The 12,783-nt window shown below is 51.3% G+C and overlaps 1 protein-coding gene across 1 annotated transcript in view; it reads right to left on the bottom strand.

The window, feature by feature from the left end:
- Positions 1 to 1,179: 1,179 nt before the first annotated feature.
- Positions 1,180 to 12,783, bottom strand: part of LOC134304331 (CREB-binding protein-like) — a 21,849-nt gene continuing 10,245 nt past the window's right edge. The window contains exons 14-31 of the mRNA XM_062989941.1: positions 12,710 to 12,783; positions 12,183 to 12,431; positions 9,955 to 10,149; positions 9,682 to 9,853; positions 9,468 to 9,586; positions 9,142 to 9,381; positions 8,800 to 8,888; positions 8,487 to 8,567; positions 8,294 to 8,350; positions 7,661 to 7,738; positions 7,308 to 7,375; positions 6,762 to 6,912; positions 6,069 to 6,215; positions 5,700 to 5,979; positions 5,447 to 5,614; positions 4,968 to 5,132; positions 4,606 to 4,887; positions 1,180 to 4,516 (exon numbers count right to left, since the gene is read on the bottom strand). The exon at positions 12,710 to 12,783 is cut by the window's right edge and continues 100 nt beyond it. Of these exons, the coding sequence (XP_062846011.1) occupies positions 2,654 to 4,516; positions 4,606 to 4,887; positions 4,968 to 5,132; positions 5,447 to 5,614; positions 5,700 to 5,979; positions 6,069 to 6,215; positions 6,762 to 6,912; positions 7,308 to 7,375; positions 7,661 to 7,738; positions 8,294 to 8,350; positions 8,487 to 8,567; positions 8,800 to 8,888; positions 9,142 to 9,381; positions 9,468 to 9,586; positions 9,682 to 9,853; positions 9,955 to 10,149; positions 12,183 to 12,431; positions 12,710 to 12,783 (4,478 nt within the window). The 3' untranslated portion in view covers positions 1,180 to 2,653. The remainder of the gene's footprint in view (positions 4,517 to 4,605; positions 4,888 to 4,967; positions 5,133 to 5,446; positions 5,615 to 5,699; positions 5,980 to 6,068; positions 6,216 to 6,761; positions 6,913 to 7,307; positions 7,376 to 7,660; positions 7,739 to 8,293; positions 8,351 to 8,486; positions 8,568 to 8,799; positions 8,889 to 9,141; positions 9,382 to 9,467; positions 9,587 to 9,681; positions 9,854 to 9,954; positions 10,150 to 12,182; positions 12,432 to 12,709) is intronic.

Here is a 12,783-nt window from a genome sequence, read left to right as displayed (position 1 = left end):
ATAGTTAGACAGACACATGGATTGATGGATGCTTTACTGATCCCCAAGGAAATTAAAGTCCCTGTAGCACAATACAACACACATCATTGACATTACAAACCAGCAAAAAGGACATGTTTGAGTTTCAACCAATGGGAGTCCAAACATTTGCATACGGCCAATAGGAGAGCAAACATTTGCATACTGCTACCTCCAGCCAATAGGAGAGCAAAGATTAGCATACAGCTCATTTGGATGCCACTAATTTGAACCCTAACCCTAACCCTAACCTCAACCACAATCCAAATCATAACTTGAAAATGTAATCCTAACCTTATCATAAGGGGCGTTGTTTTTCTTTGGTTTTTCTTGAGGGGGATACTCTCCCCGTGAGCAAATAGTTTATAAGAACAATAGTAAATTAGAACAAATACCTACCTTTTATCAATACTTACCATGAGATGGAGATGGGGTTAGAGTTACAATAAACATTAGATTTCGGTGGTAACCTGTAGAAATAGAAAGAAATACATAAATTAATAAATAATTAAAACATACAACTATTAAAATAGTTTATAACAATAAGAATAAATTAAAACAAATACTTACCTTTAAAACAAATACTTACCTTTTATTAACACGTATCATTGGATGGATGAGGGTGGACTCACAATGCACATACAAATGGAAAGAGGACAAATACAACATATACTTTCTTCCTTAATTAGGAGGAAAAGACAAAAATTCCTAAACGGTAATATCCGAAGAAAAGAAGAATACTTACCTGTTAAGAGGGACCAGTTTTATTAAGAGATTCCTTCTAATCAGTGAGCCAGTGCCCATGAAAAGTAAAAGACTGAATATAAATCCAATATTTCCCTAACCTAACCCTAACCCTAACCCCCAAACAAAAGCCTAACCCCAAGCTAACCCAAACTGGCATCTGCTGTTTAGGTTTGGAACTGCATCTAACCCCAAGCTAACCCCAGACTTACTCAAAACTGGCATCTGCTGTTTAGGTTTGGAACTGCATCTAACCCCAAGCTAGCCCCAAGCTAACCCCAGACTTACTCCAAACTGGCATCTGCTGGTTAGGTTATGAACTGCATCTAACCCCACATAAAAATAAGAAACCCAAATGAAAGGGCACATTTTCTGCATAATTACAAAAATAAAAGCCATTTTTCCTTCACTAAAGACTCAGACTCAGACTCAGCTTTATTGTCATTCAAAACCATGTACATGATTAGAACGAAATGCAGTTACTCAGGTCTCGGTGTCGTGCCTCTTCTCCTCCGTGCTTCCTGAAGCCGCTGGGGGTCGGGTGGCCTCAGGCGAAGCACTTCTTGGTTTCGGTGGTTGCCGGTGAACCCCGAGCGCTCCTCAGCGGGTGTGTGTCGGTTCTGTTGTCTGCATAATGGAGCTTTATTGTACAGCCTAACGGAAGCACTTCATGACCTATTCTTTCTCTCGTGTTTGAGTTCCAGGCAGCGGTCGAAGCAGACGAGGCGAACCGCTGGGGGTCTGGGTGTGACCGAACAGGTGATTAAAACCTGAACTGAATGTGTTTCCATCTTCTGATGAATTCGATCTGTGATCTGAGAACCCACTCATCTCTCTACAGCACCCTACACTACGCTCGTAAGGCTAATAAATCGTCTGCCTTATGAGCTCCACGTGTTACCACAATCCTCTCTACTGAGCAGCTGATCGGGTAGGTAGTGGGAGCCGGGCGGGTCACCGGGTTCAGGACAGACGCCGTTCTCTCTCTCACAGTGAAACACACAGGATGCTTTGATGTGCTGCACACAGTTTATTTGACGATATGGTATACAAGTAAGAAATAAGTTTCAACTTCTTTATAGTCCTTTTCTTTTCTCTGTATAGGATTTAGAACTCGCATGATTTACATGAGGAGGAACAGTGAAGCCTCGCTTCACCTCTGTGTGACAGGAACTGGGAGAACTGGGAGAGCAGTAACCAAACTCTCAGCTTAAAACAAAAGAACAAACCCAAATATATTACCGACGCCCGTTTTCTACCCCCTCGTGACGCTGAGACCCGGGTTCGTACGTCCTCTACTGTGGCTGGTACTGTGTGTGTGTGTGTGTGTGTGTGTGTGTGTGTGCCCCGTTACACCCGTATGAAACATAAAAAACAGGGATATGATCAAAGCCGAGAAAAGCCACGCCCACATTTCCCGGACCGCGACATCAGACGGTCTATAAACGCAAATATAAAGTTACACCGGGTACAAAATCATACAAATTATAAGAATAATATTATGAACTTTTGTACATTTGTTTTATACAGAATAAAGAGCAGACGTGAAACCATTACACCCCCCCCCCAAATAATACAAAATAAAACAGACCCTGAAAACAGATACACCGATAAAAATGCAAAGAAAAGCAGGACCACGCGGGTCAGAACCAAAAATATATTCTTTACGTTTTCTTTAAACAGCAAATCGTTCCGTAACTGAGAAGAGAAAATAGTTTCGGTCTCTGATAAAAAACCCAAACGTGAACATGACCGTTCCTCCGTTATACTTTACACCGTCTCTTTCGCCTTCCTGCCACTTTTTGCATGTTCTACGGTACAAAAATTCCTTCGGAGGGAAACAGGGGGCGCTCTGGAACTCTGAGAGCTTTGGGGGATGGGGGGGGGGCTGCTACAACCTCTCGACGAATTTCTCCAGCGTGTCTCCCGTGGTGTCTCCCACCAAGCCCATGTCGGCGGGCGGGCCGGGTGCGTCAAGCCGCGACGGCGTGGCGTTCTGGTCCGGCGTCCCCGGGCCGTGATGGGGCGAGGGCTGGGGTCGGACCTGCGGCGAGGGGCCGGAGTGCTGCGGTCGGGGCGACCGCACGGGGGCCGGGGAGCGGACTCGGGTCGGCGGGAGACCTCGGGGGCTCGTGGGGTCGGGCGGGGCCGTCTGCTGGAGCGCGCGCCGGTGCGGCGGGTTCTGCGCGCCGTCCATCGGCAGGCCGGGCTGCCCGAGTTGCGCCGTGACGGGGAGCTGGTTCAGGGCGCCCATCTGCTGCTGCATGCGGAGCTGCTGCGTGTAAGTGGGAGCGGCGGCCTGCGTTTGTCGGAACTGCGGGTGAGTTTGAGGCATCGTGCCCTGCTGCTGCTGCTGCTGCTGCTGTCGGCGCAGGAGCTGGCGGCGGTACAACTCGGCCTGGTTTATTTGCTGAGCCTGCGCCGGCCGGAGAGTCGCCGTGCCTTGTGCGTTCGCCTGCTGGGGTCGCTGGGTCGGAACGACAGGACTTTGGAGTCCCTGCGTGGCCGCCACGGTTTGCGCGGTGGGCTGCACGCCTTGCTGCGGCTGCTGGTTGGCCTGGTACCTGGCGGTTCTTTGCTTGATGAAAGCCGCCATGAGCTGCGGGTTGGACTTGAGGATGTTCAGTACTTGCTGCTGCTGCTGCGGCGAGCTGGGCGACTTGAGCGTGCGCAGCAGGTCCTGCAGGGCGCCGGGGGCGACGGCCGGGGGCCTCCGAGGGGTCTGGGGTAACCGCTGGCCCTGCGTCGGCACCGTGGAGAGCTGCTGCGGCAGGGATGGCTGCTGCTGCGGCAGGGATGGCTGCCGCCGCGTGGGCACCGCGGGCCGCTGAGCCTGCTGCGCCCCCGGCGCCACCCACTGGTTCGGCACGACTCGAGGCCCCCCTGGTCCGACCGCCTGCGGCGGGGGTCGCGTGGGGCCCGGCGTGCGCTGCGGCTGCTGGTCGGCGGACAGGCCGTTCGGAGCCACGCGGTAAGTTCGGTTCTGCTGGGCCTGCGCGACCATCTCGATCTGGCGCGCCGCTTCCACGGCGGCGGGGGGCGGGTGCTGCGGCTGAGGAGCTTGCTGCTGCGGTGGATTCTGATGCGCTTGTTGCAGCCGAGGGAGGGGCGAGGGGTTCCGGTGCAGGGGCGAGGCTCGGGTGCCCGGCTTGCCCCGTGACGGCTGCCGGACGTCGTCGCAGGGCGTGCCCGGATACGCCGGGGAGGCGGCGGGAGCGGCGGGGGTGACGGCGGGCTGGGCGTGAGGCTGCCGCGGCTGCTGGGTCGGGGGCGGAGGGGAGGGCAGGCTCTGCGGCCCGGCCCGGCCCTGCATGGTGGCCATCCGTCGGCGCATCATCTGCACCTGCGTGAGGCGGTGCTGCAGCTGCTGCTGCCGCAGTTTGTGCTTGATGTTGGGGCAGAAGGGCACGGGGCACTTGTTCTCCTGGCAGTGCTTGGCGTGGTAGCAGCACAGGGCGATGAGCTGCTTGCAGACGGGGCAGCCGCCGTTGGTCTTGCGCTTGCAGCCCTTGGTGTGCTGCACCACGCGCTTCATCTTCTGGCACGACGGCAGCGAGCAGTTGGCGTCGCGGCACTGGCAGGCGTGCGCCAGCGACTGGATGCAGCGCTGGATGCTCAGGCGCCGGCTCTCCTGCGGGCTCTCGGAGGCCTCGCCGCCCTGACCGCCGTTGTCGTCGTCCAGACCCAGACCCCACTTGACCATGCGGTGCTCGTGACCCTTGGTCTTGAAGCAGCCGATGCACAGGTCGAAGTCCTGAGGAGAGAACGAGAGACAGGACAGGAAGGTTTGAGAACGCGGGGAGCCCGGCAGGACGCTAGGTAAGAAACGGGAGCGGTTCTGACCTCGCACACGGTGCAGTGCCAGCGCGTCTCCACGTGGTACTTGCACTCGTTGCAGGTGTAGACGAAGCGGTCCTGGCCCTGGTTGTGCAGCTCCACCAGCATGCACATGGTGCTCCACCTGCAGCGCCGCAGCGAGCTGAACTCCCAGTGCTTGTCCCGCGCCAGCGTCAGGAAGGCGTCCCGCCCGTCCATCAGGTCGCAGGACAGCGGCGGGTCGGGGTCCGACACCGGCGGGAGCGCGTTCGCCGCGGGGCCCGGGTGCAGGTGGACGACGAAGAAGACCTGCGGACGGAAACGCGGAGGGCGTAAGGACACGGGCGCGTACGAGGCGGGGACGGGACGAGAGGCGGGGACGCCGTTACCTCTTTGTGCTTGTCCATGGTGGCGTAGAGTTTCTGGGACAGGTCGTCGGCGACGTCGGGCATCCCGGGTTTCTTCTTGTTGCCCCGACTCACGCTGCTCTTGTTCTTGTTGGCTTTCTTGTTGTTGTTCTTTTTCTTGCCGTTCTTGCTGTCGCCCGGCGCGCCCTGAAAAACAGCGAAGGGAAATCAGATCGGATATGATGCGTTTCCCCTCTCGATTTAGTCGTATCCGATTCCCTGATCCTATTTCACCTCCACTCCTGACCGAGGAGGGTCGTGACTAACACACACCCCCTCTGAAACCTGCGCCGGGTTCATACGGAGATCTGTACGGCGCACGGAGAGTCACGCACCGATCTCCGTCGTCCCCCGTCTCTGTGCAGCACCGTCCATCAGCCAGCAGAGGGCGGAACTGCAGCAGTCATGAGGAATCTGTACACCCTCCCTTCCTCTGACCATTGATCATCGTTTCTCCTCACCTCGGGGGGTTCGCACGTGGCCGTGTTCTCCTCCTTCTTCCTCTCCTCCTCCTCCTGCTCCAGCTCCTTGATGCTCTCCTCCAGCACGTTCGGCCAGAAATCGCCCTCGAAGTACGGCAGCTCGTTGGCGCTGGTCAGCCGGTCCTCCGTCGCCTGCTTGAAGATGTCCTGCGCGCACGCACACACACACGTAATGTTATTTGTATATACACATCAGTAAACTCTGCCCACAAACGGGCGTGGCGAGCTGTACCTTGTAGTCATGGATGATCCTCTCGGCGAAGGCCTTGTCCAGCATCTTGCGGTACCACTCCTGCAGGCGCTTGGGTTTGGGGATCTTCTGATCGGCCGGGTGACAGTGAAAGATGTAGTCGTCGCCCTCGCTGGGGGGACACGCCCAAATATGGGCGGTACCGTACCCTGACTTCTTCACGTACTCCAGGTAGCCGATGAGGATCTCGTGGTACACGGCCGTGCGCAGCAGCCGAGGTCTGAAGAAGTGAATACTGTCCAGGTACGAGACGTAGACCCGCCTGTGGGGGGCACACACACACACACACACATGCTAGCAGCTCAGTGCTTCTCTTGATAAAGACCCAGGGGGGTGTGGGTGGAGCTTTACCTGGTGTTTGGGAAGGGGCAGTCCGAGCCGTACTCCTGCACGTGCATCCCAAAGAAACACACGTCCACGCCGTCCGTCTCCTCGAACGCAAAAAGTGCTTTGGTCTTATAGGGGAAGCTGTCGACCATCTCACCGTTATCTACAAACCTGACAGAGGAGCAGGGGGTCAATCGACCTGCTCAAACGTACCTGCACTCGTTACACACGCCGATCCAAAACCACGCCCGCTAATACTGAGCCGACAGACAGCGGGAATGTGAATAAAAATGACAACGAATGTTAACACCAAATATATATAACACTAATTATATATAACATGAAATATATATAACACTAATTATATATAACATGAAATATATATAACACTAATTATATATAACATGAAATATATATAACACTAATTATATGTAACACTAAATATAAATAATGCTTCATATAAATAACACTAAATACATATATATCACAAAATATATATAACACTAAATGTTTTATGATGTGTTTGATATAAATAACAACATATATAAATGTTTACATCTCTCTACATCTCTCTCTATATATATATACTGTATGTATGTATGTATGTGTGTGTGTGTGTGTGTGTGTGTGTGTGTGTGTGTGTGTGTGTGTGTGTGTGTGTGTAAATAACACTAAATACACCTGTTACAGGTATTTGCTGTTGTGTTTGATGTTTACCTGGCCTTCATGCCCGATTTCACCTCCGCCGTTTTGTCCGAACTGGCCACCACCCGCACGAACACCTCGCCCGCTTCAGGGTGGTTCTGTCTCTTAAGGTACTTGTTCACTCTGTCCTCGATGTACGTGCCTAACCGCGTCACGGGTAACCCTGTTACACACAAACGCCACCCTCACACAGAGTCCACAGGGAGCACCGTACTGCGGGACACTAGCAGCTTCACTCTGTCAAAACCCTTATAAACTGCCACCCCCAAAAACCAGGGGACCATCAGGAGGAACAGAGCGAGTGAATTCACTGCTCAAGCTCCAAACTCTTACTGTAAATGAGCTGCTGCTATGGTTATTACTGGGCCCCTCCTTAATTTTCACAGCCGTAAATCAGGTAGGGCCTTAGTTATGTCCAAGTCATTAGTAGTGTACATACATACACATATTAGACGCTCGGCTCTTGGTGGTGGACGGCTGGCGGACAGTTTAAAGCTAGACATATGAAAGCCGGACTGTCAGAAGCAGACGTGACGTGAAGGTGAGACGTGGACTCACGTTTAGCCGAGAACTTGTTCTCCTTCCTCGTCCTGCCGCTCTTCTTCAAACAGTTATCACAGATGAAGCTGTGAAGGTCGAACCAACATCGATTAGCGTCACCACAGATATGAGGATCATGATAAGTAACGTCTGAATCAGGCCTCTCATTGGTCAATGCTTGGTATCAGTACTCTCTGCGGTGTTCAGCATGAACAGGTGATTATAGAACAGGAGAATTCTGTGTTGATGTTAACCACAACATGACTGACTCTTACTATCAGGATTCATAACTAGAGCCACGAGAACCAAGACCACAAATAAAGACAACATATTCATCAGGATTATTCATGAAAGGATGAATCGGGACTCACCCAGAGTTCCAGATCACCTCGTAATGCAGCACACAAATCTGATGCATCTTCCTCCCACAATCTTTACATTCAACGAACCTGAAAGAGAGAAAATAAATCCAGTCAGGGTTTAATCTTATTTCTAAAATATCTCTTGAGCCGTTTCAGAAATGGTAACGGGCAGCAAATGACCTGCGGGACGGAGTTTGGACGCCCTGCTATAGGCAGTTTAAATGTTCGGTCGGTGTTGTAAACTCCTGAGCTACAAGAGTCAGTATCTTCAGTTCCAAATCATTACAGAACCTTCAGAAAAGGAGAGCTTATAGTACAGAGCGGTACATCATTCCTGTCCCAACTTTTATGGAACGTTTAGCAGCGGGTGAATTTAAGACGAGTGTATAAATCTAAGAACAATGTGCTCAGACTGTTTAGAATTAATTGCAGATTATTTAGGAACTGGGATTGTACCCGGTGTTGTTAAGTGGGCGCAATACATCAAGTTTACCAGCAGGTGGAGCCACCGAACAGACGCTGCAGTACAGTACTGTTTCTATTTATTGTAACGTTATATTAGCTGAGCCGCAGAACTCAGCGGTGCGCAGCCAGCTCAGTGTGGAGTGTTTGTGGGTAGTGTCTCTGTGCCCATATACTTACGGTTCGGGATCTAGTGTGTCGTTCTTCTTCCTCTCAAAGTGTTCTTTAGAAATCATCCTGCAGAGACACAAACACGACCGGATCAGGAACCGAATCAGAACTGAATCAGGAACAGAACCGGATCAGAACTGAATCAGAATCAGAACTGAATCAGAACTGAATCAGAATCAGAACCGAATCAGAACTGACTTACGTCTGGGGTTGTGCCGGATCGTCCCCGAGCGTCACGCTGTCTCCCTGAATCTCGTTGAAGCATTTCTCACAGAAATAATACCTGCACGCAATCAGAACATCAGAGCTCAGCAGATTTAACATCAACACAGCAACACCACTCTGTAACATTCACATCTGCAGGGGGCAGAGTGCAGTCTCATAAAGTTCTTCTACTACTACTACTAAATAAGATGTCCCTGAAGTGTATTAACATCATTTCTGCTGTATACGAGCGTTTGGATTGGTCAGTATCACTCGGGCAGCACCTTGAATGCCAGGCTGAAGGTTCTCACCGGTTCTGGTAGCTGTAGTAGGTACCGTCTCTGGGAATGGTGCAGAGCTGCTTCCCGTAACAGCAGAGCGTCTGAGGCGAGAACTCGTACTGTGACCACAAGAGAGAGCAGAATTTAATCAAAGAGAGAAATAAATTCATTCTACTGTACACGGAATCACGAAAGAGCGCTCGGGCGGTGCAGAGGGCTCGATACGGGGTCCGAATTACAGCTGCGGTACAAGAAAGGGGTGGAGTTTGCACCATGTGTGGGAGGAAAACTCTCCTTTATCTGCTAACCCTAACCCTTGTGTTTATCTGAACTAGCACCGCGCGCGTGTGGGGGCGGGCCATTCCGGTGTACCTTCCTGCCGCAGCAGTGGCCGAGTCCCTGCATGACGGGGTCGATCTCCTGCTCGAACACCTCGGCCAGTTTGGAGCAGTACTTGTAGACGCGCGACGTCTTCCTGTTGTACAGCCAGGCGTTGTTGAACATGAGCCACACGTCGTCCACGTACTGCCACGGCTCCTGGTACTGCCCCGTGTCCAGCTTCCTCTTTATGGTGGACAGGTCGATGGGGTTCTTCACTATGTCGAAGTAGTCCTGCAGAAACAGAACGGACGGAGTTTAATACGGCCGTGCGGACACTGTCCGTGGTGCTTGTACATGGGATGAAAAAAAAGACCTACCGGAATGCCCAGCAGGGTAGGATCCACAGGCTGGCGGAAGGGAAGGGACTCGGGATCCTGCCTGTACAGAGACTCCAGCGTGGGCATCAGCGCCTGCCGCAGCTCCTCCGGTCTGAAGACTAAAACAGAGCACACCGGATAGGCCAGACACGATCACATGACTGGAATCGAGGCTACGCACACGATCAGTGGTCAGTAAAACGGCGATGCTCACTTTTGCGCCGGGACTGTGGCGGAGAGGTCGTGGTCGTGCCCGTCGTCCCGCTCTCCTCCTCGTCTTTCAGCTCCGTCTTCACTCCCGTCTTCTTCTCGTCCGTCTCCATCGGCTCCTGCTCGGTCACCGAGCTCTCGGCCTCCTCCTTCTTGATGAGCAGAGAGTCCTCCACCTGTAGGGGGCAGCGCACCGTCACCGTACGGCCATAACGTGACCGTATTTGTACATCCTGCGAGCTACGTAGCAGACGGGGAGTCATCGGCAGGTACTCACCTCCATCTTGGGCTCTAGTTTCACAGCGCTGGAGTCAAAGTCCCGCTCCTCCTGTTCAGGTTCCGTTTTCAGTTCCGCTTTAGGCTCGACCCCCGCGGGCGGCGTGGGCAGCGTAGGTGCAGGAGCGGGCGCTGGCAGGGCGTGCAGGTCAGCGCTTGCGGTCGACGCCGGGGTGGGGACGCGATTTTCGGCTCTCTGGACGGGAGGAAAGAGGAACAGGAAGAAGAACATGTTCACAGAGTTTCATTACACTTCAAACAACAGAACTAAATGTTAATGGAGCAAAGAAACGTCGGCTCTGTCCTAAACCTGGTGCCCCGCCCTGCTCCCTCCTACCTACCTGATCAGCTCCTCAGTACAGAGGATTCTAATAACACGTGGAGCTCATAATCAGATTATTTAGACGCTCCCTCGTTATTCAGTCAGATCATCGCTCAGAATCGAGGCGCCTCAGGAGGAGCATTTTAAGGGAGCTAAGGATTTAGACACGCCCTCTTCTCTGGAGTGTAGGATGATGGGAAATGCGTCTGTGTAGAGAGAGAGCTAGGTTTACACACAGACCCTAAATCTGAAGGTTTTATAAGACGTCGAGTCCAAACTGATGATGGTAAAGATGAGGTCTGTGATTATTTCAGCAGGACGACGCCAGGCTTCATTCTGTACACGCTATAACACAGAGTGCGTGTGCTTGAGCGACCTGTCTGCAGTCCAGATCGGTCTCCTGTTATGAAGAGGAGAATGAGACGACGGCGAGCACGGACTGTCGAGCAGCTGAAGTATCGTATCAAGCAAGAACGGAGAAAAATTCCACTCACAAACCTGTCCTCAGTTCCTCACACATTAAACAATGGAACTGAATAGGAACGCTGATGGAACACAGGGGGGAACACGGGGGGGAACACGGGGGGAACACGCCCCCATTCTGACTTTTATGGAGTCTGTTACAGGGATCAAATTCTAAACTTGTTTATATTTACAAACTACAAGTTAAATAAAGATTGAGAATGAAACACATCACTAGGGTTGGGCGGTATGACGATATTACCGTATACCGCGGTATTCAAAAATGGTGACGGTATTTTTTAAATGTGAAGCGCCGAATTTCTGCTTCAGGTTTACCTTGAAAACTGAGACTTTAGGACATGCGCGCATCCACAGTGAGGGAGGGGTGGGAGGGGTAGGCGGTTGGAGCTTGCTGATTGGCTGTGGGGTGCTCACACAGAGAGACGAGTGAAGAGCCACACTGGCTAGCATTAGCTGTGAGCTAACAAGCAGAAACTGAATAACGGCTCGTCTTTAAATTTTTCAAAATCAAAATTTTTTATCAGTTCAACCGGAAATGAACACAAGCGCGTGCATGCGCGGACATGTACTTATTTACTAAATATATCTTCAGTGTAAATCGAGCACAAGTGTTGAGAAAAAGGAGCAAACAGTAATAATAACGTTACGCCCAATCCGCTGTTCTGACTCTTGTGTCTGCCATAGATTTTCCTGCCTATGTAAGAACTATTTTTTCCTAAATAAAAGCGCTATAATAAGAAAAAAGAACGTCTCACCTGTCGTGTAATGTAATTATAAAATATATTGTCTGGCCCTTTAAGAAAGTGAAGCGCACTATAGGGCGTAGGGAGCGAGTGTGTAGGGAAGAGATCGGATTTGTACCGTTTCCGTGCTCGTGTTTTGCACTGAGCTTGTGTGACATGTAAAGTAGCGTTCTCGTTAACCACTCAAATGTTTGGACTTTGAATTATTTTAACATTACTTTACATCACCGTCATCGCAGCATGAACATTTACATTCATATTTTTTGTTACGGTATAGAACTTAATTCTGGATTACAGGCAGAACTAATCGTACACGTTCATACACTGTTAAGAAATATCTGTAACTATAAACTAAGCAGTTAACTTTTGAAATATATTGAAGTGTGTAGCCGCTATTATTCTGTTTTGTGTGGGCAGAGAGAGATTACAATGCCAAAATGTTATGTGTTAATGTTTGTGTTAAAGTGTAATTGATACACGTGCATTTATACTTATGTGTATTTATTATAGATCAGACAAGATAAGCAATGTTTGACGTTCAGATTGTTAAATCTTTTTATAATAAAACATTGAAATTACACTCAAGTGTGTACACTGTACAGTTTGTCCGCGACACAACCCCCCTAAGTGTAAGGAGTGAAACACCCATGTGGGCACCAGGAAATGCAGGCGTGGACTCACCGGCGTGACCGGGCGTGGCTGTGCCAGCACGTGCGGCTCCGTCTGGGACTGTGTGTGCGGCGACTTGCTGTGGGCCGGAACGGACGTGGGCGCACCTGCCCGGTCGGTCTGCAGTGCTGGCAGGTTGGCGCCCGTGGTGGTAGTGCCAGTGTTGGGGGGCGGCGTGGCGCGGGGAGGAGCCTGTAAAGGTGCGGGGCAGGTCTGAGGGCCCAAAGGGCCAAGTGCATTTAGAGGAAGGTTCTGCGGCTGCTGTGGAACACGAGGATAAAAACACCACGTTAATCATTATTTATACTATAAGTAGCCATAAATATGTGGACAGATAATTAACTTTAAATTAGAGTGTACAGGTACACAGGTGTGTATCATGTTGTGTATGTACAGTATGTACAGTATGTACAGTATACGCTTCAGTGATCTTAACCTAAATATACACCTGAGATGAATTGGAATGTGGACGGTGAGTCAGGCCTTCTCGTCCACATACTTTTGTGTGGGCGTGGTCACGTGTGGGCGTGTCCTCTCACCTGCGTGCCAGCGGCCGGCGTGTTGTTCTGGCTCACGTTAACATTCATGCCGTTAGTGTTGGCGAGAAACTGCT

Source organism: Trichomycterus rosablanca, chromosome 27 (assembly GCF_030014385.1).
Source record: "Trichomycterus rosablanca isolate fTriRos1 chromosome 27, fTriRos1.hap1, whole genome shotgun sequence".
Lineage (NCBI taxonomy): Eukaryota > Metazoa > Chordata > Actinopteri > Siluriformes > Trichomycteridae > Trichomycterus > Trichomycterus rosablanca.
Note: the sequence above shows the minus strand (reverse complement) of the source record. Positions and strands in the feature narration are given on the sequence as shown.